Source organism: Vidua chalybeata, chromosome Z (genome assembly GCF_026979565.1).
Source record: "Vidua chalybeata isolate OUT-0048 chromosome Z, bVidCha1 merged haplotype, whole genome shotgun sequence".
In the NCBI taxonomy this organism is placed as follows: Eukaryota; Metazoa; Chordata; class Aves; order Passeriformes; family Viduidae; genus Vidua; species Vidua chalybeata.
In genome coordinates, this window is record NC_071570.1 from 52,152,932 (window position 1) to 52,177,917 (window position 24,986).

General features: G+C 40.6%; 1 protein-coding gene across 1 annotated transcript in view; it reads left to right on the forward strand.

The window, feature by feature from the left end:
- Positions 1 to 22,170, forward strand: part of SVEP1 (sushi, von Willebrand factor type A, EGF and pentraxin domain containing 1) — a 116,625-nt gene extending 94,455 nt beyond the window's left edge. The window contains exons 41-50 of the mRNA XM_053932392.1: positions 1,790 to 1,853; positions 2,527 to 2,700; positions 3,684 to 3,857; positions 4,281 to 4,454; positions 5,757 to 5,933; positions 7,277 to 7,447; positions 12,359 to 12,454; positions 15,218 to 15,313; positions 17,931 to 18,024; positions 19,624 to 22,170. Coding sequence (XP_053788367.1) covers positions 1,790 to 1,853; positions 2,527 to 2,700; positions 3,684 to 3,857; positions 4,281 to 4,454; positions 5,757 to 5,933; positions 7,277 to 7,447; positions 12,359 to 12,454; positions 15,218 to 15,313; positions 17,931 to 18,024; positions 19,624 to 19,654 — 1,251 coding nt within the window. The 3' untranslated portion in view covers positions 19,655 to 22,170. The remainder of the gene's footprint in view (positions 1 to 1,789; positions 1,854 to 2,526; positions 2,701 to 3,683; positions 3,858 to 4,280; positions 4,455 to 5,756; positions 5,934 to 7,276; positions 7,448 to 12,358; positions 12,455 to 15,217; positions 15,314 to 17,930; positions 18,025 to 19,623) is intronic.
- Positions 22,171 to 24,986: the final 2,816 nt, after the last annotated feature.

Here is a 24,986-nt window from a genome sequence, read left to right on the forward strand (position 1 = left end):
GAGTGATTGCTGTGAACTGCCTCATTCATTTTGACACCGTAGAAGCTGAATGTCTGCTGGTTTTGTTATTGTCTGTAGAGAGTTCATGGTATGTTTGGGGCACCCTTTGAATGGCTTAAGGGTATAGTTGAAGCAAATATAAGAATCCTGTTCAGAGGTGTATGTCCAGCAGGTATTTTGTAGTATTTCGGTTTTCTTAACTGAAGTCCTCTGCAAATACAGCATTACACATGCTTTTGACCATAAGTCACAGAAGAGTTAATTTCTCTGGTTCTTTAGCCATAGTTAGATTGCATTTTTTTTCTGTTTTGTAGTGTCACAATCATTATACCTGCGTGCCAAGAGTTGTGCCTTCCAGACTTAAAGTTCCTCATAAACTCCTCTGCCCTCAGTTCTATGACATTGCTAGATGGTATTAAAGTGATAGATCAAAGGTATTCCATTTTGTTCAATGGCAGCTTTATTCCCTGATGGAGGAGGAATCAAAGTTCTTTCCTGTCCATTGCTTTTATTACAGCTTTTATCCCCACCTGAGCTCTGAAACAGCACTGCTTTCTCAGTATCAGGATTCAGGCTAGCAAGTTCAGAGCTACCTCAGGGGTGTTTTCAAAAGGTGCAGTGAATTCAGAAATGACAGTAGGTTGCCTGAGGCACAGCATGATCTCCACTATCCCCAGGTGATGAGTGAGACATGAGGTGGTGAGATGTCTCCAGAACAGAGGCTGGCTCTTAATGCTGGTTTTCTGAGGGCCAAGCAGACAGCAGGATTGCACTGCCTTTGTACTTTTGTAACACCAGTAACTAATTAAGAACTTCATGCATGTCAAATCACCCAGTCAGAAGTTAATTCACTCAGTCAAGTTAAAATAAGAGTTTGGAGAATGCTTAGGTGACAATGACTTTAATTTTCATTATGTTGTCAAATATGCAATATCACTGGGGATTAAGGTGCTGGTATTTAGACAAAAAGATAGAGTTGCTGTTTCAAATAATTCTAGGAAGCAATAAACCAGCGTCGTTACATAGTAATAAGCCCTTCCAAGGCTTTGTAATCCAGTTTTGCCACCTAGTGCCAAACTGTGTCCCCGCTGTAGAAGTCCTGCTGATGGCTCATGGAGCTGTAGAAGTCCTGCTTTTTTTCTTTGGGAAGCAAAGTCCATTGGGTGTGATGCTGTACAACATGTCAAACAGCTGCTCTTTATCGATAGGTCTGCTTTGTAATAAAAGTACATTACAGCAAGGGACATAATTAAATATTGTTCTCCATGTCTCAGAATAAAATAAGAATTAAATCCTGGGCTATTAGACTCTCCATAAAACTTTTATGTAAGAAAGAAATAATGTAATTTATAGGCAAATATAAAGAATGAGTGTTCGGGATGTGGTTAAATCAGCACATAATGTTTATCAAACACAAGCTTGTACAGTTGAAAAAATTGCTAGTTGAATTTCCTATAAGTGAGTCCTGAAAGGAGACAATTTGTCATCGCAACACATTCCTAGGAACAAGAATGATAAAACTAACAAAAAAGATGATACTCCGGAGATACAAGGACAAAAGAACTAACTAACTGGCCCCACAAACTTTTTGTTTACAAACACCCATCATTTTGCAGAAAGTTCTATTATAAACTCTACTAGTAGACTTGGGCTGTAGCACTTCATTTTCTCTTTACATGGGTGGCACATGGAGAAAAAGCTTCCTCACTTTGCTGGATACTAAAGATGATGGGAGAAAAGAGTTAACTAAAGCAAAGTTGTTCTTTGAGCATTTTCTATTGTTTCACAGGGTGATGCAAAACGGACTTGCCAAGAAGACAAGCTTTGGAGTGGCACAGTGCCAGTGTGCAGAAGTATGTTCTACCTGAATCTGTCACTTAATGTTGGTCAAGGGTGATATCACACAACAGAAATCACTAATGCTCATTTTGCTTTATAACCCACACTGTCTGCATTTACCTAAACATTTTGGTAAGTACCACTGGTAACAACCTGAAAGGACAGAATTGCTGGTGTGTGCAGGTAGCAGTATGAAGAAAATCTCTACACCATTCTGCCTTGCTTCTCTGCAGAGAGCTTCCAGGTTTAAATAGTTCTGACACTTGAGGTCATGGGTTCTGCGGTTACTGAGAACCTCTGAACACGTTAGTTGCCAGGAGTTACTGGTATTTAGCATCCTCCAGGGTAACTGTGGATATCATCCTCAAAGGCACTTCACTTCTCTGAGATGTCATTGCTTGCAGTGCTGAAATAGGAGTTTCTACACAAATGTTTACGCTGACTTCACCTGTTGGCTGAAAGAGGCAACAGTTTCCTGAGGTTTCCTGCCAGCACAGTAACAACAGATTCTTTACTTTTAGCATTTAGTGGAAGCACCAAGTATGATTCTGTTCTGCTATTTGGGGGCAAATTCCTGGCAATGACCAGAAAAGTGCTGTGTTCTTTCCTGTTTCTCAGAGTAAAACCTGTGGACGAGTAGTGAACAGATACATTTTGTTTGATTGGGAAGTATTGCTTACATTACAGGAATATCATGTGGACCTCCAGACATGATAGAAAATGGATCTGTTCAGGGAGAGGAGTTCCTGTTTGGCAGTGAAGTTTTTTACAGCTGTGACCCTGGCTTTGAGCTACAGGGGCCAAGCAGAAGGATTTGCCACGTTGACAAAAAGTGGAGCCCTTCCGCCCCTACATGCACACGTAAGTAGCAAGCAGAGCAATGTGATGTCCAGGAAAGCTAGGGCAGGAGGAGAGTGTTTTGTCTGGCTTCCTCCCTGTCTTTCCCTCCAGCAAAGGGTCTGTAAGAGGAGGAGTCAGAGGAAAAGCCAGAGAAGTTCTCATTGGCAGTACCTCTCTGATCAGAAGCAATCTCCTTTTGGCACATTGAAATGGCATAAACACAGAGAGAGTCGTGCTGAGGTCAGTAGGGTGGCCTGTTGTATCTGACTTGTCTTGTATTATGGTGTGCAGAGCCTTGGACATGTTCACCCCTGCCATGCCAAAGCAAGTATATCCTGGCCACTCAGTATGTCTGGATACCACAGCTGTGCTCCCTAGGATCAAATCTTGGCTCTCTATCAAGAAAATAACTAATTGAGGGATCTTAGGAACAAAGATTTATTACTTATTACTGGACTTATTACTTATTTCATACAACTTATAAATAAAATGCAAATATTTATAGTCTTTACCAGTAAATAATTTTCCATCTTTTCTTGCTGATGTCATAGTTCTATGCCTTGCATTGTTCTCTCTTACCTTTGATGAATTTACTTGGTCTCCACAGTGTGGGACAGGGCTCAAGATTCTTCTTAACTACTGCCATGGTTCTTGAGCACATTTTGAGATCATCTTCCACTGTAGGAGCACAAAGGGGACTGAAAATGCAGCATCAGGCATGCACAGAAGAAATATTCTGGATCCTCTGTTGGTTTGAACATACATCATATTTTATAACACCACCAAATACATTTAGACACACTTTCAGGGTGTCTGCAGTGTGAACCCCAGGAGAAAGGGCAGGAAAGGAACTGTGTAACTCTTCTCCATGTAACAGTTCACAGCTTCTTTCTTGCTGTCTTTCCATTAATTCAGGGTAAGAACAGAGCTATCAGATGGTGTGTGACTCATAGAAAGACTAGTCTTCATTGTGTATAAAACCCAAAAGTTTTCTTCTCTCCTAGAAATTACTTGTGGGCTTCATCCCTCCATTGAAAAAGCAGAGGCCATGTCTACTGGAAGCACATACAGAAGTAATGTAACCTTTGTGTGCAGCTCTGGATACCATCTTGTTGGGCCCCAGAATATCACATGTCTTGCCAATGGGAGCTGGAGTAAGCCCTTGCCATTGTGTGAAGGTAACTGTTTGGTTTTGTGTCCTGGAACATTCCAATCTGGGATAAGCAATAGCTCCTCCCTTATGCATGCATATCATATAATCCAGAGACTGAATTGGTTTTGAAAAATGATTTTGTAATGTGGGGTTTCTGGAGAATCTATCAGTGGCAAGAAAGAATGATTTCCATCTTTCTGCCCTACTGGCCCCAGTCTGAAGTCATAAATGTGCCCTCACTTCCCCATTTTGTTGGGGCTTTTCTCTGTCTCCAGGAGGAGCTCCTTTTCTAGGCTGGGTACATTTCCTTCCCAGGGTTACTGAATCAATGTTCTTCATTATTTATAAGTCTGTGGTGACTTTAAACATATTGTGTTATTAATTCAGGAAATGTTTGAAGTCCAGGACTAAATACCAAGCTGAATTAATAAGACCCCTTCCTTTGCAGAGACCAGATGCAAAATTCCAGTTTCCTTGCTGAATGGGAAAGCAATTTATGAAAACAATACAGTTGGCAGTACAGTAACATATCTCTGTGAGAGGGGATACAGCTTGGAAGGAGAACCAGCAGCAGAGTGCACAAGAGATGGAAGATGGAGTAATCCCTTGCCTCTCTGTAAACGTGTGTGTTTGCTTTGTAATGGAAAAGTTTTTGCAGAGAAACAATAGGGGCAGTTATGGATACAAGTTAAAGCACTGATTTCTCTGAGGGTATTTTTGTGACAGTAAAAAAATAAGCTGTCTTTTGCATAGATCCCTCTAGTTGAAAAGATGACATAAAATGGAGTTATTACAGTCAACCACTTGATATATAGTAGAAGCAGGTGAGAGAATCATTTGGAGGAGAAGGCGAAAGGGAGACTTTATTTTTGTCCACAAGTGACATATTGATAGGGTGTAAAGGAAAAAGTGCCAGATTCTTCTCAGAGTTGCACAGTGTTAGAGTGAAATGCAATGCACACTAGTTGCAATAAAGGAACCTCCAGTGAAGTTTTTGAAGAAACTTTTTACTATCAGCAGAGTCAAACAGAGGAGCAGAAACCCAGAGAGCTCTCCAGCCACAGAGTTACTCAAATTTAACTCAAATTTCTGATCGGGTTGCAGAGCAACTTCTGACCTAGTTGTCCCTGCTTGGAGAAGCGGGTTGGACTTAATGGCTGTATAAATTCTTCTGCAATTCTGTGAAATAGTGTGTTATGTACATGTGCACTGTACCCACACACCCATAATAGCCTTCCTTGTTGCTGTATATGTCTGTAAATAATTTCAAGACCTAGCGTCATCTTAGGATGGTTGATTTAGACATTTAATTTTTGTATTACAAAGTATTTATTCATTTTAGTATCAAGAAACTGACATAAATCTCTGCTCTTTATAGAGCAAATATTTTCCACACTGGGGATGAGATCAATAGACCATGCAAAAATAGCCCAGCAAGCTTACAGCTATCAATAAATGAAATTAGAGAGATTCTAAACTTTAATGAATGTCACAGTAAGTCTCTAATCAAACATCTGAATTTTTGGTGCTCTTTATTGGTCCAGCCCCTCCGAACATGAAGTAGGATAAGTCTGGTTCTCTTTTAAATAGAAAGGTTATGGTAAACAGGAAGGACAAGAGAGAATGGTTTCACACTAACAAGTAGGATATTTCTCACTTATATGCTTAGAATGTGCTCTCCTGGCATCAGCAGAGCATGATAGCAAGCCACGTGACAGCAGTGAATTAGAAATCTTTTTATTATTATTTTATGACGCATCATTTCAAATCAAATTACAAACTGGGCTCACATACAGCATTCATTTCTATTGCTTCTCTTGTGTTTTAGGTTTGAAATTTGCAGAAACTATTCTAAAGTGGTCTCTCTTCCTTCCATCTCTTTTTCTTCCCTTCTTCTTTTCCCTCACACCCTTACTTTGAACAGCAAACCCTTGTCCTGTGCCTTTCATAATCCCAGAGAATGCCCTTCTGTCAGAGGTGGATTTTCATGTTGGCCAGAATGTATCCATCAGGTGCAGGGAAGGCTACCAGCTGAAAGGGCAGTCTGTGATCACCTGCAATGCTGATGAGACCTGGACTCCAGCCACAGCTAAGTGTGAAAGTAAGTACAAGACACATCGTTCCACAGGGATTGGTGCTTTCCAGGGGGCTCTAAGAAGCTCTAGAGAAGAGCTGTGTCTTCTTTCTTCCTAACAGAGATTTTCCTTTAAAAGGACTCAGAATACATCTATGTGGGTTGGTGCTTCAACAGTATTCATCCTACTATTTACTAGGCCCTTCTGTAAATGTATTTTTAATTTACCTTTTGCAAGCCCTGGAGCTGGGTTGGTTGTTGGATACCCTAAATACCCTAAGAATGATTCCCATGAGATTATGGGTGATGAGACAAGAGTTGCAGAAAGACTGTGTATTTTATTTATTGATACTGACAGAAGGCAGTATCCTTTTGCAAGCATGTTGGAAAACCTTTTGACTTCTTGCAAGCAATACTGTTTAGACTCATGGGATTGCAGAATGGCTTGGGTTGGAAAGGACATTTAAGATCATCTAGTTCCAACCCCTCTGCCACCATGGGTAGGGATGCCATTCATTAAATCAGATTGCTCAGGGTCCCATCCAACCTGGCCTTGAGCACTTACAGGTATGGGGCATCCACGGCTTCCTTGGGCAACCTGTTCCAGCACCTCATCACTGTCTGGGTAAAGAATTTCTTTCTAATATCTAAACTAAACATGCCTTCTTTCAATTTAAAATCATCACCTCTTGTTCTGTCTCTATCTTCCCATATAAATACTACCTCCTCTTAATTAGACCCCTTAAGAAACTGGAAAATTGCACTGAGGTCTCCCTGAAGCCTTCTCCTTGATCCATGCTGAATAATCCCAGCTCTCTTTACCTGTCTGGGTAAGAGAGATGTTCCATCCCTCTGATTATTTTTGTGTCCCTTCTCTGGACCCACACTTTCTTGTACTGAGGGCCCCAGAGATGGATGCAGCACTACAGATGTGTCTCACAAGGGCAGAGTACAGTGAGATAATCCCCTCTCTCACCTTGCTGGTCGCACTTCTTTTGATGCCGCCCAGGATACAGTTGGCTTTCAGGGCTGCATCCAAAAATGCAACTGTTGGCTCATGTCCAGCCTCTCATCAAAAAGAACCCCAAGCCCTTCTCAGGTTGTTCTCAGTGACTTCTTCTCCCAGTCTGTATTCATGTTTGGCATGAATACAGACCTGAGCACAGCACTTCACACTTGGACTTGTTGAACATCATGGCGTTTTCATGAGCCCACTTTTTAAGTTTGTCCAGATCCTTGGACTCCACTGCTGATTTACCACCAGAGGTGTGTCTGTGGCACCTCCCCCAGACAGCATTGTGTCTAGGATTAAAACCTGTGTCATGCAGGCTCTGCAGCTCACCAACATCTGGATGTTTTTTTTTGTTTAGGGATATCTTGCGGTCCCCCAGCTCATGTAGAGAATGCTCTGATTCGTGGTAGCGTCTATCAGTATGGAGACATGATCACCTATTCATGCTACAGTGGGTACATGATGGAGGGGGCCCTGCGGAGTGTTTGTTTGGAAAATGGAACATGGACAACACCACCTACCTGCAAAGGTAAGTATTTTTTATTAACAGAATGATAGCTTAACTTGCCATAAACACAGAGGTGTCATCCTAGGTACAATAAAAATGAAAGTGAAATTTTTGCTAGTTTTAGTGCAGTCATAGTTTCACTCAGGGCATTTAATTCCAGGTTATTGCTTTATTTCCAAGTTAAAGAGAAGCTTCTGTAATTTTTTTCTATAGTCCTAGCTAGTCTTACAGTTTCTTTTGCTACAGTATTATATCCCACACCTAGGATCTTTTCTCCTGACATCTTTTGTGAGAAAGGGACAGAACTAGTCATCTTCCTGACAAGCTGAGCTGTCTCAGATAAGCATTGCCAGTCAGTTGTTCACAGTCAAAAACTGAACACTGCAGAAACCAAAACAGAACAAATGGTTTCTTAGTCCCTCACTATGTTTAAAGTGTGGCAGCTCCTGAAATTCAATTTGCAATAAATAAGAGGTAGATTTATATAGCTTACTAAATGATACACACTGAGCACTCTAGAAAATTCATAGATCTAACAATATACCAGGCTTTCTACACTTGGCATATCAGCAGGTATTTGTAATTTCTTGGTCCGTTGAGCTAAAACATTCACTTTTTTAAAGCCAAGAGTTAACTCTTCCATTTAGAAGATTTAAATAAATAAAAAGTTTTGAACAGAAAATGGGGGAAACAAAAAACTGAAGAGAAAATAAACTCAACAATAAAAAACATATATAAGCATATTCAAATACTAACTTAAAGCCATGGATGAGGCACAGCAAAAGAGTTCAGGGTCATAGGGCTTTGGTAGAAAAGGTCTTGCCATCTGCCATGTCCATGTCAGAAGCTTGGCTTGCCCTCTGCTGCTGAGTAGCTGTGGAGCAGGGAGTTGGCTGCACCCTGAAGTCTTATTTCAGACTGTGGAACAGCCACCATGACAAATTGAGCTTTAGGTATTCTGTTTAGAAAGCAAAAAACCTTACAACACAACACTGGCCAGTCACAAGCAGCCACATTCCTCTTCACACAGAAGAAGAAAAGTTCAAGGACACTCACCTGGGAACATCATCAGAATTATCAAGTCTGCCTCTCCTGCAAGTCTCAGCTCCCCATGTTAAAATACAAGCAACAGTTTTTCCTTCCTCAGAGAGATTCTATTTAGGTTAGAAGCCATTTGGAGACAGAGGATTCTGTCCTGTGATAAGCCTGGCAAATCATGGACCCTCATCAGTTTTTTTATATGAATTCTGACAGCAAAATATTATGAATGCTGACACCTAAACAAGTTGAGTTACTGTACTCTATGAAAGCAGGCACTCACCTAAATTCCTGTATCTGATAGTTATAATGTCTTGCCTAAAAATCATGGATCACTACAGCATTTTGAGGAGAACCAGAACCAAAGAAGAGGGCTTGCACCTCCTGAATATTTCAGGAATAGAGTAGCTTTTCCTGACAAACAGGTTTGTCTTGGGTTTGTGACTGTGGCTTGCCACTGGCATAAATACCCATCACACAGCCAAGTAGAGAAGATTTGAAGGAAAGCAACTGAGTTAGTTCAGTTGACATGATGTATCCAAAAGTCCTGTTAGAAATTTGTGCTCCTAAAGCACCAGGCTGTTTCTAAAATGTTTGTATTTCTAAACTGTGATGGCTACAGAATTCAAGGGATCTCTGCATAATAGCTACTTTAACTAAGCTAGAATTTGAATATTATCTGTTCCAATTGTAATACTTTGGATTGTTCAACCATTTTTTTAATATCACCAGCTTTACTTTTTATTGTTATTTAGTATTTATTAGTTACAAAGAACTCCTTTATGCCAAGGGATGCCATTGTCTGCAAAGAAAGGTTCATGCCACTGGCCACCAGGAACCAAGAAGGGCTGATCTGCAAAGCAATGTCAAACATTCTGTTTGTAACACTGCAGTATCTACTGGAACTGTTCAGAATAATAAGTGTTAGGGAAAATTATTTCAAAAAAATGCAGTGAAGAGGTAGACAAATGATGAAGGTGGAAAACAAGGCAGAATAACCTGCATATTAAGGGAGGGGAATAACAATTTCTCTCTTCTTTTCTAAAAGGGGACTTTAAAAGAACTAAAGATGTTTGTGAAAGGACTGTCCTGCATTTTCATGACACATGTCAAAGTGATCTTTCAAAACTGCTTTATAATTCATGTGAATGATTTTCCTAACAAAAGTCCTACAGGACCCAAGCCTTTGTGGTCTACATCAGAAACTACATGAAAGCACTCTTTGTAATGACTCATGCTGCATTTCTTGCTTATGGCTGTATGACTTGATTATTAATGTTTTCTAAGCCTGCTTGAAACATTCTGTCCCAGCTGAACAGGTTTGTTAATGTAAATATTATTATTAAAAAGCAGACTTCTTTGGAAGAGCTCTCACCACAGCTGCACTTGCCTAAATCACAACTGGTTAGAGGCTGCTGGCCAGATTCTGATCTGAGTTTCAGGAGTGAGAAGTATTAGCCTGGATCTGCAGTATTAGACTGTAAATATCTGCAGGACTCATTAGGCTGCACAGATGCACACAGCTTACCTGACTCCAGTTTCTTCTTTCTGAAGTGCTCTAAAACTCTTGTCTGTATGCCCTCTTCACATCTTGCTGACTGTGAGTGGTCCATATGGAGCTGTCAGCAAGAAAGTTTGTACCCTATCAGCAAATAAGAACATTATGAGAGGGAAACTGGGCCTGAGGAAATTATTCACTTGTAACCACAAGAAAGCATTTTGTAAAGCTGAAAACAGATAACAGAATTTATTTTTCCCCTTCTGACACATTTGACTTGCAGCAGTGTGATGCTTTTGTGTCCTGTGTAGATAAATTTACAAGGGGATGTCAAAAGATTGATACAACGGATGTGATATTTGCTACCATTAACTAAAGTCAGAATTGATCCTTTCTATTCTCTCCCCAGCACATCAGGACTGCATTTGCTTGCTTCTACAATAGACAAAAAAAAAAAAAAAAAAAAAAGAGAGATCTCAGCTTAACTTCCAGTCCCAAGCATTTTTCTAGTCTTGTCCATTGATAAGAATAATCCTCATAGCTACAGACAAGTAGTCTTTGCTTTCCTAAATTGGTGTATAACAAGTGCACACCTAGGGATGATACATTCTCACTCAGTTTCACAACTAGGACCTGGGCAGAAATCCAGGAAAAGCCTATCTCTGTCTGACATCTGATTGCTGAGTAGCATGGAGTTGTCATCCAAAGCAATTTTTGTAACTCATGAAATATCTGCATCTTCTACATTGACAGAGGGGAAAAATGCATTTCAGAGACCTTATTTCATGGGCTTTGAATTTAATATGGGATATCATTTATACATGAATCTTTTATCTCACATCTCATTATACATTCATGGAATATTGTTTAAGTGGTGTAGATCACACAAAGCTTTAAATGGTTCTTCCATTGCAGAAAAAAAACCTGTTTGGCACATTATTCTGCTTTAGTCAACACCCAGAGACAAGCTGTCTGTGTAGTAACAGATGTTTTTGCAACAGAAATTTTCAAAATCACTGCTAAAATATTGCAAATTATGTTAATCTTTCAGAGGTCTCTTCCCTTCTCATTATCAGCTGACACTTGATGGGAAGGCTCTTGAGACTGAAAAATAACATGGCAGAGTTTGGCCTCATTTCAACAGACTCCAAGCTGTAGCTTGCATTTTGGTATGGCTTAGCTCCAGGAGTGACTCAAGTTTGTCTCTCTGAGGGAAAGATTTGCATTCCTTCCAATGATGATTTCAGGTCTGAGCAGTGTTTCAGTGTGCCAATCCACTGTTTGTATTTATTGCTAAAAATCACTCAAAGCTTAAATGCATATTTTGCTCACCTAATAACTAATTAATGATAGCAGTTCAGATGCAATTAGGAGTTCAGAATAAGTTTCCTGAGATTACTGTCAGTCTGATTACTTATTTGTTCTGTTGTACTGTCTTGAAGCCACATTTTTTCATTTTCTCTGTATGTATGTACATCAACATGAGAAAGATTGCACTTCCTCCAATGATCTTTAAATATAAAATGTTTGTGCATAGCTTTCACCTGATTTTCTAAAGTAGTCCTGGTTTCCCTGGATGTATGTGACAAGAGATGGTACAGTGTCATAGAAGTGACAAAGAAGTCCAAAGTCTGTTCAGCCCAGGCACCATATTGGCCCAGCATGATAGACTCCACTCCAAATTCTTCATTTTTATGATCAGGTGCTTATTAATAGGAATGGAAGCCGAGGAGCAGCAGTAAGCATGAATGCTAGGTGAGGTTTGTAGGCACACTTTGAGTTCTTGAGATGAACACTTACTGTGCCCCTGCTGCACCCTTTTTGGTCAGTCTCATTATGCTGGGTGATAGTGCAGTAAAAATTACCTGTTCTATCACACAGTTAATCTCACTTTAGACACAGTGTATATTATGCCAGATGGCATTATCTTGGTGTTTCATAGCAAGGTTAGAAGAAAGCTTGATTCTATTCCAGAGTCAATTTAGAATGCCTGGGTGAACGGGTGAGGAGGGTAATAGGTTTTTATGGTGTATTGTATCGGTATTTTCATTTTGTTTTACAAAAGTTAGTGGGAAAATCAGATAAAGAATAGTGTCTTGAAACACTATTCAAATAATTTATTCAGCTATAAATATGTCTACATTTTCATTCTTTCTGTGGACAATCTTTTGATTATCTTAATGATTGCCACACTCTTGCTTACAGTACCTAATGAAACACACAGAGTCAGAAGATGATATAGCCCTTGAAATCAAAATCAAGCAATGTTTCTAAACTTCACTGCATTTGTTTGTTCTGCTCTAAGCTTTATAACTGCAAAGGTCTGTGCAAGATGCTGAGTTACTAGGCTTCTAATTCACTGTCCAGAGTTTGTAAAGAAATCGTGGTGTTTCCAGCTGTCTGTCGGTTCCCGTGCCAGAACGGTGGCATCTGTGAGCGACCCAACGCCTGCTCGTGTCCGGATGGCTGGATGGGCCGTCTCTGTGAAGAGCGTATGTATACCACCCCTAACTGTAATCTTAAGGGTGTTGTAGATAAGACAGATGAATTTACTGCAGTGAACCAGAAAAGGCATAAGAGATAAAACCATAAAAATCATTAATATATTCTGCTTGACAAATGAAAGGGAACAGAAAGGTATACACTTGGCTTGTTTCTAGAAAAATAACCATTCCCTTACATCTACAAAGCAAAACAAGCACTTTTTTAATTGGTGTAATTTTGTTTCTGGGTGCTCTTTCACTGTGGTTGAAGAACACCTTGTTTCATTTCTCCAAAGTCTGTTTCTAATAGCAATACCTGATAGTTTTGGGGAATGAACAGGGATTAGAACAGAAGAGGCGTGAGTGTTCTGCTGGTGGCTGCATTAATTTCTTGGCTTCCGTTTTTCTCAGTGTGTGGTTATGAACCTCATCAGTTCATGTTCAAATAATGTAATGTGTCACCTTTCCCACCCTGTCCCTCCTAACCTGTGTACTTGTGCTTCACAAATTCTAGACTGGTCTTTCCTGTCATGGATCTCCAGATTATTAGAGAAGTGGACCTGCTCTCACTGAAAAGAGCCAAATCTGACTCTCAAATCAGATTCCCTGGGTGACATTGGGATGCCAGTTTGATCAGTGTTTCTCTTCATGGTGGTCTTAGCACAAGGAATTTGGGAGATTTAACCCTTTCAGGCTGGCATAGCTGCTGCATGAGGAACCTTATTACTGTACACATAGTAAGGCATAGGCCTATGTGGATAGAAAAGGGAAGTGCCTTTATTTAGTATTTAGTATTCAGTATGGTCCTGATGTAAGGCTTTAGTGTGTCCAAGATTTACAGCAGGGGTGGTGTCACTGTCACCAGATCTGAGTCACTGCCCTTGAATTTGAGTATACATGGAAACCTATAAAAACTTTGGACAGTCTCATCTAGTTCTTGGAAAAGAATATGGTTCAAGTATTTAAGATGTATCATTTGTTAAAATGGTCCTCTGAATCTATCTCTGCAGCTTTCAAGTCTTCTCTGTGACAGTATCAGTTACCCATGGCACAAACTAGTGGTAGATACAGAATAAGAACAAGAGGTTCAGCAAGTTTTGTCTTTTTGTGTTTATGGAAACTCCAGCTATGTGGTATACTTTGCTGTGATAGTATACAGCTCCTCTTTTTCTGTCCCTGTGCCTAGCAATATCACCACAGCCATACATACAATTTAGTCCTGTAAGTCTCACAGTCTCAGCAGAAGAGGATTGCACCCTGTGTCTAACAAAATTGTGTTTGGTATCCCACAATTGAGTTTATTAGTTCATCAGTAATGACACTTGAAGCATTCTCCAGAACCAGCCATTTCAATCATCCAGTTCAGACTGGCAACTGACTAGGCAGGCCACACTTCTTGCAGGTACAGGCACTAACTTTTTTTTTTTTTTTTTTTTACTTTAGTATAGATAGTTAGAAAAGGGGAAAAGAATTCCCACAATTGGTCAGTGCAATACCAATTTTGCATTGCTTGTCAAACAAGGTGCACCAGTGAACAGAAGAACAGGTTTAGTCTTAGAAGTTATGGGCCTGTTCTGGAAGCCCAAGGAATTTTTGAGTGCTGGCACTGAGCACTGACCTGTCAGTATCAGACCACAGTAAGGCCACTGAGAGAATTCAGTCACACTGTAGTTCACAGTACATTTCACAAAAAAGATAGGATTCATCTTCTTTACAGAGTCCTGGCCATTCTAAAAAACTTGCATGGTACTACAAGTTTAATGATATAGAAAAGTATTTCCTGCTGATACAGGTTAGTCCTGTGAGGTCCATGGAAGTTCACAATTATTTTCTTATCCAAGCTGATTGCACCTGCTCAGCTTGACCTCTGCTGTGCAGCAGAAGAGCCCCTACATCAGTTTTCTGCAGCCCCCATCCACCCTCCCAGTATTAAACTCTTACTGGACGTGCCACTTGAGTGGCACTTCCAAGTCCATTTGGACTTGAGTCCAAGTTTGAGACCTAGCTCAACTCTTGCTCTTCTTAGAGCATGTATGCTCAAGTACTTTGTTCACTTAGCATAGTGGAGTTGATAGTTTTGTAAAGATACTTAAAGCATGAACATGTGGGAGTTTTGCAGATCTGCTCACAGGAGCAGTGTAGCTCAATTGTTGCTCTGTCCAGAGGTCATCAGCTGCTTGGTATGTGCTTTGTTTCTTCCCCAGAGCTTTCACCTCTAGCCTTTTTCAGTCAAAATGCCTTGTATCCAAGCTGCCTTTCCCCAAGAGGCTTATGGTCTCACCTGTCTCAGTATGTTTTCACGAGCCTAGACAAAGTGCTTTTCTGTGGGGAGGGCACAGATTAACTTGTTTTGGATGCTACATCTCCAAGCCCAGAGAATTCACGAACTGTCCAATTTTTTGTGATTAAAGCATGAACTGGTTTTGTTAGCACCATCACAGAAGTGGCCAGTATCTGTGGATATTACATGCAAGATACAGACAGCCCTGGCTCATTTCCCATGAGCACAGAGCCTACAAGCATCTGAAGGACTCCAGCAATTGCTCCAGCCTATCCATTTACTTGCCACTACACTTTGTCATCTCTGTCTGCCGTGCCAGCTGTATGTGCTGCTTATGCCTGGTGGGTAGATCCTGCTCAGCTCTGCTGATACTCCATGCAAACACTTCAAGGGGCAGTGGAGTTTCTAGTTAAGCATAAGTTCATCTCTTGCACACTCTATTCTTTGCTTTCATGGGACATAATTGTTTTCTCTGGTTCTCTTCTCCTTAGCAATATGCATTCTGCCATGTCTCAACGGAGGTCGCTGTGTGGCCCCTTACCAATGTGACTGCCCCCTTGGATGGACTGGATCACGCTGCCATATGGGTAAAACTTCTCACCTGCATTTTTTCTCACTTTTTGGGACTCTACTAGCAATACCTAGCACAGCTCTCTAGGGACTCATAGAACTCCGAAGCTTGTCACAGGAAAACCCAAGCCTACAATAATATTCCTGGAGGATTTGCTGTTTCAGCTGTAAACTACCTTCAGACTAGTCCCTCCCTGATGAGTCTTTAAAACTCCCAGAAAAGCTTGCTCTGAAAAAGGACAGACAGTATTCACTGCAAAAATACTCTCTGCAAAAAGCAGTGGAAAGGAGAAAGGGTATCCAAGAAGAAGAATAAAACTATTTTTCTCAATTCCAGATGCCTGATTTTCATTTTCATCTTCAGGAAATTCAGGTCACCATTAAATTCACAAACAAGCTTCAGGTATTATAGAGGTTCTTCACCACATAGCTGTCTGGTTTGGTGGATGCCCACTAATTACCTGGGTACTGAATCAGGACAGAGAGCACGCCAAAGCAAGGATTTAAAGGTGATTGAGTTCAATAGATACATCGTACATGGGTACCTTACATTAAGGATCATCTAAGTTCTTTGAGCAAATTCAATGTGCACTTCTTTTTACTAGATCTCTTACTTGCACCTAAACAAAGGTGAAGGTCACGGAGCACGCAAAAATAGTGAGGGGTAGGACGGGAGTGATTCTAGTGTCCAGGTTTGTGGCCTAACCAGTCCATTTGTGTGAGATGAGGTTGGCTGCAGTTATGGAAAATATTTGAATCTGAGTTTAGAATATGGGTTTTCATATGAAGACTGAATGAATACTGGGTTTTGAAAGACTTTTCCTTGTGAAAAGACAGTAAAACTCAGCAACTGACTGATTACTGAAACATCTTTCAATCAGTGTTAAATCTTAAACACTTACAAATATTATCTATTTTTAAACATATATTTCAGTTTCTTCACTGTATTTTTATTGTCCAGGTGCACCTTAACTGATTTTTAATAGGGGCTTCACATGAAAGCCCAGTTTTGGCCTTCCTGCAAAGCTTTGAAGTGGCTGATGGGGTGAGCTGGGAAGGAATCCATGCCTCTGTTAATGAATGTTCATAGTATTTTTTTGACTGATAAGAATAGTGAATTGGAGGGGGGCAAGCTGTGCAATACACTGCAAACCAAATCCTTCTGCAGAAAATTGAAATACCAGAGAGAACATTTTAACTCTGAACTATTGTCTTTTGAAGGGACTCTTGCCTAACACATAATGCATCATTTCCTCTCATATTTCACAAGCTTTGCAGCTATAATAGGTGCTTTAGGAGGATAGATGGCTTCTTGGCTTTTTGGCCAGCAATTTAAATCTGTACAGGCTTGACTTGATTTTCAGTAGCTAAAGGGAAAATTATAGTGAACAACTGCATCTGCATCATAAACACTGCTTACGAAGTTTTTTAATCACTTGTTGTTTCAGCTACTGATTTTGACATTTTGCTGCGATAGAGAAATACTTCAGTGACAGCTAAAGATGTTTTGGTCATATGCTTCATTCCAAAATCAGAAGTAATTTTCAACATAATGTACTTGGTGCACTTAATTGTATATGGATGGCCTATCAATATGGCCTTCTGCTATTGTTTGTTCTTGTTTGGCCCAGAGGAATTGGAGTAGGTTTTTTGCATTCCTGCGACTACTCATTTCCATTTCCTGTAATTCCATAATAATCAGCGCTTCCTGATGCATATTCCTTGCAAAAATATTACCCAGACTAGTATCTTTATGTCTGTCCTCTACGTATGGCATTATCTGCTTTAAAGTATTCACATCTTTCCTGCAATATAAATGTCTGTATTTGAAGAACCTCATTAAGTGTATATCTAAATTGGTTCTATAAATTGTGTGGTTCTTTACCTTTCAATCTCAAAATTGACAGGAAGACTTGAAACTTTGACTTTTGTTTGGTTGGTTTGATTTGTTGGCTTGATATTCTTGGGTTAGACTGTCACACTAATGCATGTTCAGCCAGGCTCAGCATGACCTGTAAGGCAGACAAGGGTTTTTTCTCTAAGGCCCCATTGTACCTAGTCTCACCTCTTAGGGCTATCCAGTGCCTTTCAGGGTCTTACTGTCATTCTCGGCTTCCTTTCCTCGTCTCCATACAGGTGCCATTCCATGAAGTCTTACTCCTTGCTTGCTATTGATCTGCACATGGCTTTCTGACCTTCACCTTCCTCTGCTTATGCTGCCTCTTTCTATACATTTTTCCCATGTCTGGTGTCTGTTTGTTCTGGCTAGGGTTAAGCTGTCACATTCCTTTCTAAAAAAAGTAATCTACATTTTATTCCATTCTTCTGTTCATCTTATGATTCTTCTAATTCTTGCCCCTACTTCTGTTTGCATTCCTTTGTTGTCTTAATTGGAATCAAAGAACAACAGAATTTTTAAGGCAATGTAAAATTACACACTGACTGTTTCATACAGTTCATACAATGTGTCAGACAACAAAAGTAATAGAAGGAGTCAAACGACACTTAGCAGATGCATGCTGCTCAGGCTGCCCTTCCCATTCTTAACAGAATAAGGCAGGAAGGATTTTCAGTGTCCTGCTACAGTTTGTTGTGGATGTGCTCATTAATGCAAGTTTGTGTGTCTGTGTGCAGCTGTTTGCCAGTTGCCTTGCTTAAATGGTGGGAGGTGCATACGACCAAATCGGTGCTACTGTCCCTCTTCCTGGACTGGACCTGACTGCTCTAGGTAAGTGTCACTGAGCATTGTCCCAGGGCTAGGCTGAATCACACCCTACTGAGCTCTAAATCTGAGGAATGAGCAAATAATTTTAACATTTTGAGTATCTCTATATTCTGTAAATCAGTAACCTTTAGATACCTCAAGATTTACGGGCAATGTGTAAAGACCTTAGAGGGTACTCTGCAAAATGATTGCCAAACTTGTAGAAAACTCAGAAAATTATATCTTTACATGTAAGCAGACAGGCAAACCCACAATGTTTAGACTGATTTTTCATTATGCAAATGAAAGTGTGTTTTTGACATGTAATACAGAATGTTTTCCAGGAAATTTTGGTGGCTTACTCTTTACTAGTGCTCATTTTGAACTGTATATACCTCACCTGGGTCCATGTTCAAGACCGGGGTCATGCAACATTTGTCATAAATAATAAGTCATTTTATACCCAGCACTGAGTGATGTAATAATTTAAAGAGTACAAGAAGGTGCCTCTGAGGCAAGTCCACGTTCAAATCTCCTGGCAGCTCTAGGGCCATGATAGCAAAATATGTATATACCTCAACTCACACAGGCTCCTGCTGAACACAGTGCTCATTATGCTGGAAAGCTAAATAAGAACCACATGAATATTAATATTTTTCTACAGGGAACAGATGAAGCCTGTGACATTGTAATTTTTTCTGTTCGTCTTTCTGGGCAGATAGTGACAAACATTCCTTCCTATCTCTCTGATATACAGTTTAGCTTAAAGCTATAGAAGAGATGCTTGACTGAGAAATCACATTGTCCAAAATTAATAGTTTTCATTTGTCAGCTGTGATTATATGTGCCTTAGTGAAGCAACTTAAATGTATTGCCAACAAACAATATCTTTCAGCTTTAGACTGAAAGGTATACATCTGAAGTCTGGTAGTATTTCCATTTAGGATATGAAGCAGAGAAGCCCAAATCCAGTGGACATAATAGCCAAAAATTGTGGAGTTTATCTCATGAGAGGCAAAGCAAAGTTTCAGGCAATTCCCAAAACAGACTATCCTTGGCTTCTTTTGTTGGGCTTTTTTGTCCAAGTCCATAGCTCTGTGCAGCATGGGAAGTCTGACAGAAGGTGGGTCATTAACCCAGCAGGATTGGAGTCTAGCAGCTTGTCCGTTTCAGAGCGTTTTGAGAGGACATTCCCCAAACATAACTGGGTGGGTGAAGTGAAGACAGAAACAAGCTCTGAGATCTGTTTCATATTTTGTTAAGCTTTGGCCTCAGTTACTTGTGGCTCTTTATGGGGTATGGTATCTTTCTGGGAATTCTAAAATAATACAGGCAAATAACATGATAGCAGAGATTCCCTGCTGCAGGTTAACAAGGTGTGGATTTGTAAGGGGAAACTGAAAGGCTTTTATCAGCATGCAGAGTAAGACTAGTTCCAAACTTCTCTGTGATAAGCCATGACTTAAATTAAATGTCAGATATTTCTATTTCCCCATGCCCACTCTCCCCGCCTCTTTGAATCCTTGGTATACTTTGAGAAGCCATCCTCTTGTGCCTCACTGTTGATTATTTGGTATGTTCAGCACACCACTGATTTTATTTTGTTTGGGTTTTTTGATGTAGGAAACGAAAGGCTGGATTCTATCCCTTTTAACATCAGAGCAGCAATTCTACATTCAGATATCTTTCTTCAGCCTAGGCACCAGAGCTTGGATTCTAATGCATTGTAAATCAAATCCATTGTTTCCCTTTCCCACCCCTCCCCAGCTCCCTTGTTTTGTATTTCATTTTGTGATACATCTTTCAATTTTTAAAGAAATCCTCTGTATTTTTCATTTATAAAACTATTATCAAATATATGCTGCTACACAGGTGTCATACATATATACACATACAAATGTAAACCACCGAGGAAGTGGTTGCTTAAAGTGAAGTCCCTTCCATTTCTTACATTAAGTGAGCTAATTAAACTCTAATAATACTGCCAACCATGATTAAACAGAATATAGAAGTTCTGCTTAGCAGCTGCCAAAGCATACTACTGTCCAGCAACTCAACAGTAAAGAGCGTTACACAAGGCTGAATGAGCCATTAAACTCTCCATTGGGCTTCTCTCCGAACTTCAGTTGATAAAAATTATAACTGCATGTGATAAGGTCTATGTTGTAACCACAGTTTCTGGTGAGTATAAGAAGAAGATTCTGTAGTGCAGTTTATGTGACATTAACTTCATTGGAGAGTGACTTAATGGGAGGCATCAGCATGAGTTTTACCTGAGATTTCTTAGTAAAAGAGATGAGGAAACATCATCTCATTCAGAGAAGAATTATTTAAGTCTAGCCAACAAGAGCTTTTGAAGCTTTCTGACCTAGAGGCCATTCAGGTGTAGCTCTGAGATGGATAATCCAGGATTCAGCAGTAGGAAGCAGATGGATCTCTGAAACTTGCACTTTCCATTTGCCAGGGGACTCTCCACCTGCCTGTAACTACCATCCCTTTCCGATAAAAATGAAGTACATATCTTCATGGGTATCTGCTAGGTGAATGGTTTTGGTATCTTATGTTTGGGTCCCAATCTTAAGTTTGGCCCCTGAGATGGAGAGAGAAGGCACCAGTTATGTTTACAGGTAAAAGTTTGCTATCTGTTTGCCAAAATGTTGTGGGTTTGTTATGCAGAATCCTCAAAAAACTGGAAAAGACCTCTCTTGAGAGTACACACACAGGCAGAAATGCTAAACTGACTGAGAAATACTGAGAGTACACGTTATCAGATTTCTCACTCTCAGACTGGTGATCCCATTGTGTCTGAGGAAAACACACACGATTGCCACCATTAAATAATGCTCTTATGAACTGAAATGTTAAAATTTATGATTAAGTAGGGTGGTGGAATTACAAGACAGAAATCACATGCATTTTCCAAAGTCATGTGTTTGGTAATTACTATCAGTTTACAAAAAAATCTGATCTATGAAAAAAGATCTTAGAGTCAGAACCTGAGAGTCATTGATCAGAAGGTCCATTTTTTTCCCAATAATAACAGAAAAGTGTAATTTGCAACTGCAAATCATTGGGAAAGAAAACGCAGAAATAAATTTTACCTTCTGTAGCTTCCTATTCCTGCTTAGTTACCCTCCAGATAAAGGTGTGCACAATTGCCCCACCCCACTTTATGGATGTATCTTCCTTTTATGCATGAACCCTGATACAGGAAAGTGATAGGACACCAAAAGGAGCTCACAGTTACAGTAACAGAGCTCTAGAAAATACTAAACACTGATGGCTGGTAGCCCAAGACCAGAAATGGGAAAAAAATGGGAAAAAAAAGCAAAGTTGTTAGCCATTAGGCGCTTTCAGCCAATTAAAATAAAAACAGATAGTAAAGAATAGGAGTCATTAGGGGATCAGATTAATGTGAATGTAGATTCCTTCCCAGTGGGAGCTGCAACCAGCTGAAAAGTTGTGGTTTTAACTCCCACAACCTTCTTTTTCTAATGGACTCTGCTAGTACATAGCAAAAATTTTCTGTCTCCCAGCTCCACAGCCATTGATGTTTACAGCTTTGACTGAATTTAGCGTTCAGTAAGTAATGTCCACATTTCAACACAGTCACCACCACTTGTAGGCACTTTGTTCCTTGACTTCCTTGCTGCCTTAACAGCAAATGAAGGGAAGCTGCAGTGACCAACACAGGAATTCTCAAGGGAAAGAGTGCATAGGTGAGAAAAGCAGATCTTTATGTCATTCTCATGTTTTTGTCCCTTTTCTAGTGTGCTTCTCTGGTGTGTCCTCTGACTCTCTCCTGGTCATCTCCAGAGCAGAACAGCAGTAGTGAGGAGAGTGCTTAGATCTGGCAGGACATTGCTGGAGAGTTTAGGGCTGGAGAATAGCTTTTATCACCCCAGCTTCACACTAGTGACATGTACATGGAGTCCCAGGATCAACCCAGTCAACACATTTTGTAAGGAGATGTGGTGTTAGGACAGAATAGCTGAAACTAGAGGCTGTCATATTAGTGCTATTGATGATGTATTGATACTTGCTGGAATATTTTCCTCTCCCTACCCAGTACTGTATTGTCATTTATGTCACTGCTTGTTGTGTGTTTTAAACGACTTCGATGTGATGCACTTTACACTGTAAATAAAGTTGCACCCTGTTTAGTACCTATATAGAGGCAACATGGTATTCTTTTTGTAAACCCTCAGGACAATTATATTAATCTATTAATCTTTAGGATCTGTTGGCAAAGACTACAAAAATAGACCTCCACTCAAGCAAAAAGACAAAATAATTGCCAGCAAACTTAAAATGTTGTGCTGGATTAGTCCAGGTTTGATATGCAGATAAAAAAGCAGTTAGCACCTCATTTTTCAAAACCTTTCTTCTGCTAGAGCACATTTTTAAACCTGTAAAGGTCAAATATACCACTGGTATGAAGAAACAGATTAAAACCTGCTTCACTCACTACTGAAGGAGATACAACTTGTTTTATTCTGCACCAGTATTGGAATTTTTAAAGGTATGGAAATGCCCATATTCCTGGACAAATGAGGTAAAGAATCACTGTAACAGGAAGAAAATTGTAACTCAAACACCACTCCTTCAAACAAGGAGCATGTATAACATAACAGGCAAAAGATTTAGGATGTGAAGTTTTTGGAGATAATGTTGTAAACCTGTCAATGTTTGGATACACAGGCATAAGTGGAGACTTCAAAGTGCAAAATGTGGTCAATGTTTGAAAGCCTTCCCCTAAGCCAGAAACTCAAGAGGTGGTATGAGGTTACTGATAGTGTTGTTAATGAAGCCCTGAAATTTAATGTGTACCTTATAAAAAAGATATAAATTTGCATCTCACATTTGCAATACTTGAAATATGGGTAAAAATCCTGAGTGGGAACGGCTGGGATGCCTGTGCAGATGGGCTCAGATCTTGTGCATGCTCTAGAAACAGAGAGAACTGCCTTATTTAAAGGGACGGGTGGTAAGAACAGGCTCCTTCCCTGGCCCTGTTCTCTTTGTTGTGACCACTGAACAACCTAAAACTCTGAAAGGAGTCTACTGACACCTATGTCTCACTGCTTGGAAGTACACTGGGAAATGTTTGAGTGTTGACTCTGATCTCATGGGGATGCACTGGACTGGGTTAGTGCCAGCACTTGTTAACATGGGGAGTCACCCTTGCACTTCAACAGTCTGACCAGAGATCTCTTTTGCATCTCAGAGTAGGAACAGTTTGTGCACCTCTGAAATGTCTTAGAGCAGTTTGGATCCTCACTGGAGAAAGGATGCCTGCTGCTTTTACCGACTGCAGATTCTTTTCTGGGAGAACATACCCTGACCACACATTTCCAGCACCATGAGACAGGAACTGCAGTACCCAGAGGCAAGCCAGGAGGAATATGCAGTATTATTATTGATCTGTTTCTCTAAGGTTATTTCCATTCATGCACATGATGCAGAGCACTTCACATATCTATCCCATTTACAGTGAGCTCCTTTCCTAGGAGCAGGGCTGCACTTCTATTGTTCTTGCTTTCTAGCCTGATGTGTTGCGAGTGCCTGCCAATGTCAAGCTCTGCAGGCTTGCCATCTCTCCCTGCTGAGCTTGGAGCACTACAAAATCTGGTGCTCTTCACAAGCTGATGGATGTGGTTCTTCAGCGCAGACTTGTCCATCCTGCCAGATGCCCCTCCTGTAGATGGATCAGTGTGTAGTGGATCACTTTGTGCTGTAAGAAGTATGATGCATGGCCTGGTGAAGAGGACACTTGAGTTTCCATTTTATGGGTCAGATGAGCCCTACCTTCTCCCCCTGGGTGCTGCAGTTTTAAAATGACAGATGAGATTTAAGCATTATTATTATCATCTTTACTTATGATAGCCCTTCTGCAGATATCATCTGCACACCTGATTGCTAGCTCAGTGGACCAGCACTAACCTTAATCTTTTCAGTCTAGTAACTTGCTGAATGTAAATCTTCCTCCTTCAAATTTTCATTTGCAACCAACATCGGCTGAACAGATTGTCCTGAAAACTCAAGTTCTTTCTCTGCCTCCAGAAACTTTGAAGCTATTACAATGTCATCGAGCCCAGACTGGCACAAGTTCTGTTTGGACCCAGAGCCTGCATGCATGGCAAATGCCAGAAAAGGAGGCTGCTGGGCAGGGACAGGTTGTCACTGTGGTACTGCTGGCCTGCACCACATAGCAAGCCAAGAGCAGGGTGAGGACTGACACTGGATCTCTGCTGAAGGCTTCTCTCTCCTGGATGACAATTTTGCCATGCTCTATCCCAGCAGCCTCAGGAAATCAGTCATTATGCAACTGCATCAGTCTGTCATTATGCAACCAGGTGGCAAAGAACAATCACAGCAGTCACCAATCCCAACTCACCTATACCCTGCAAACAAATCCAGGACTTTCCTGGCTGCCTCTTAGTCATGCTTTCCCTTCCTATCTCCTCCTAGCTGTTTCCTCAGTACAGTCCATTCATTTCACTTTGTTTTCAATAGTCTGGCTGTAGTACTTCCTTCTCAGGTGGGAGTGGCGTGATTTTTTGCAGCTAACTCAGAAGTCACCAGGATTCATTGGATGTGAAGCCAACAGCCTCATTGGCTGGGAGGGAGGCACAGTGTGAAGGGTGATGAAGCTCTGCAATACACAGTGGCAGCCCTGCAGAGCTGAGCACTCCTTCAGCTGCTGCTGCCTCACCTTGCCTTGCTATCCCTTCCTCTTGCACTCCTTGTCCATGCTTTTCATTTTATAAATACAGGTTATGCTTGCAGCTGTGGGGGAATGTCTGTATTTTCCAGGCAGACACCAAAGGCACAGAGCAGAGGCGCATCCAGAGCACCTTGCAATTGTTGGGGAGAAGATGCTGTTGCCTTCTCCAACTGCACTGCAGCAGCCTAAGGTTGCCCTTTTCCCTGACATCTGCTCCACTGTTGTGGCTCACAACTGATTTCTGCAGCTCTGTCCAGGA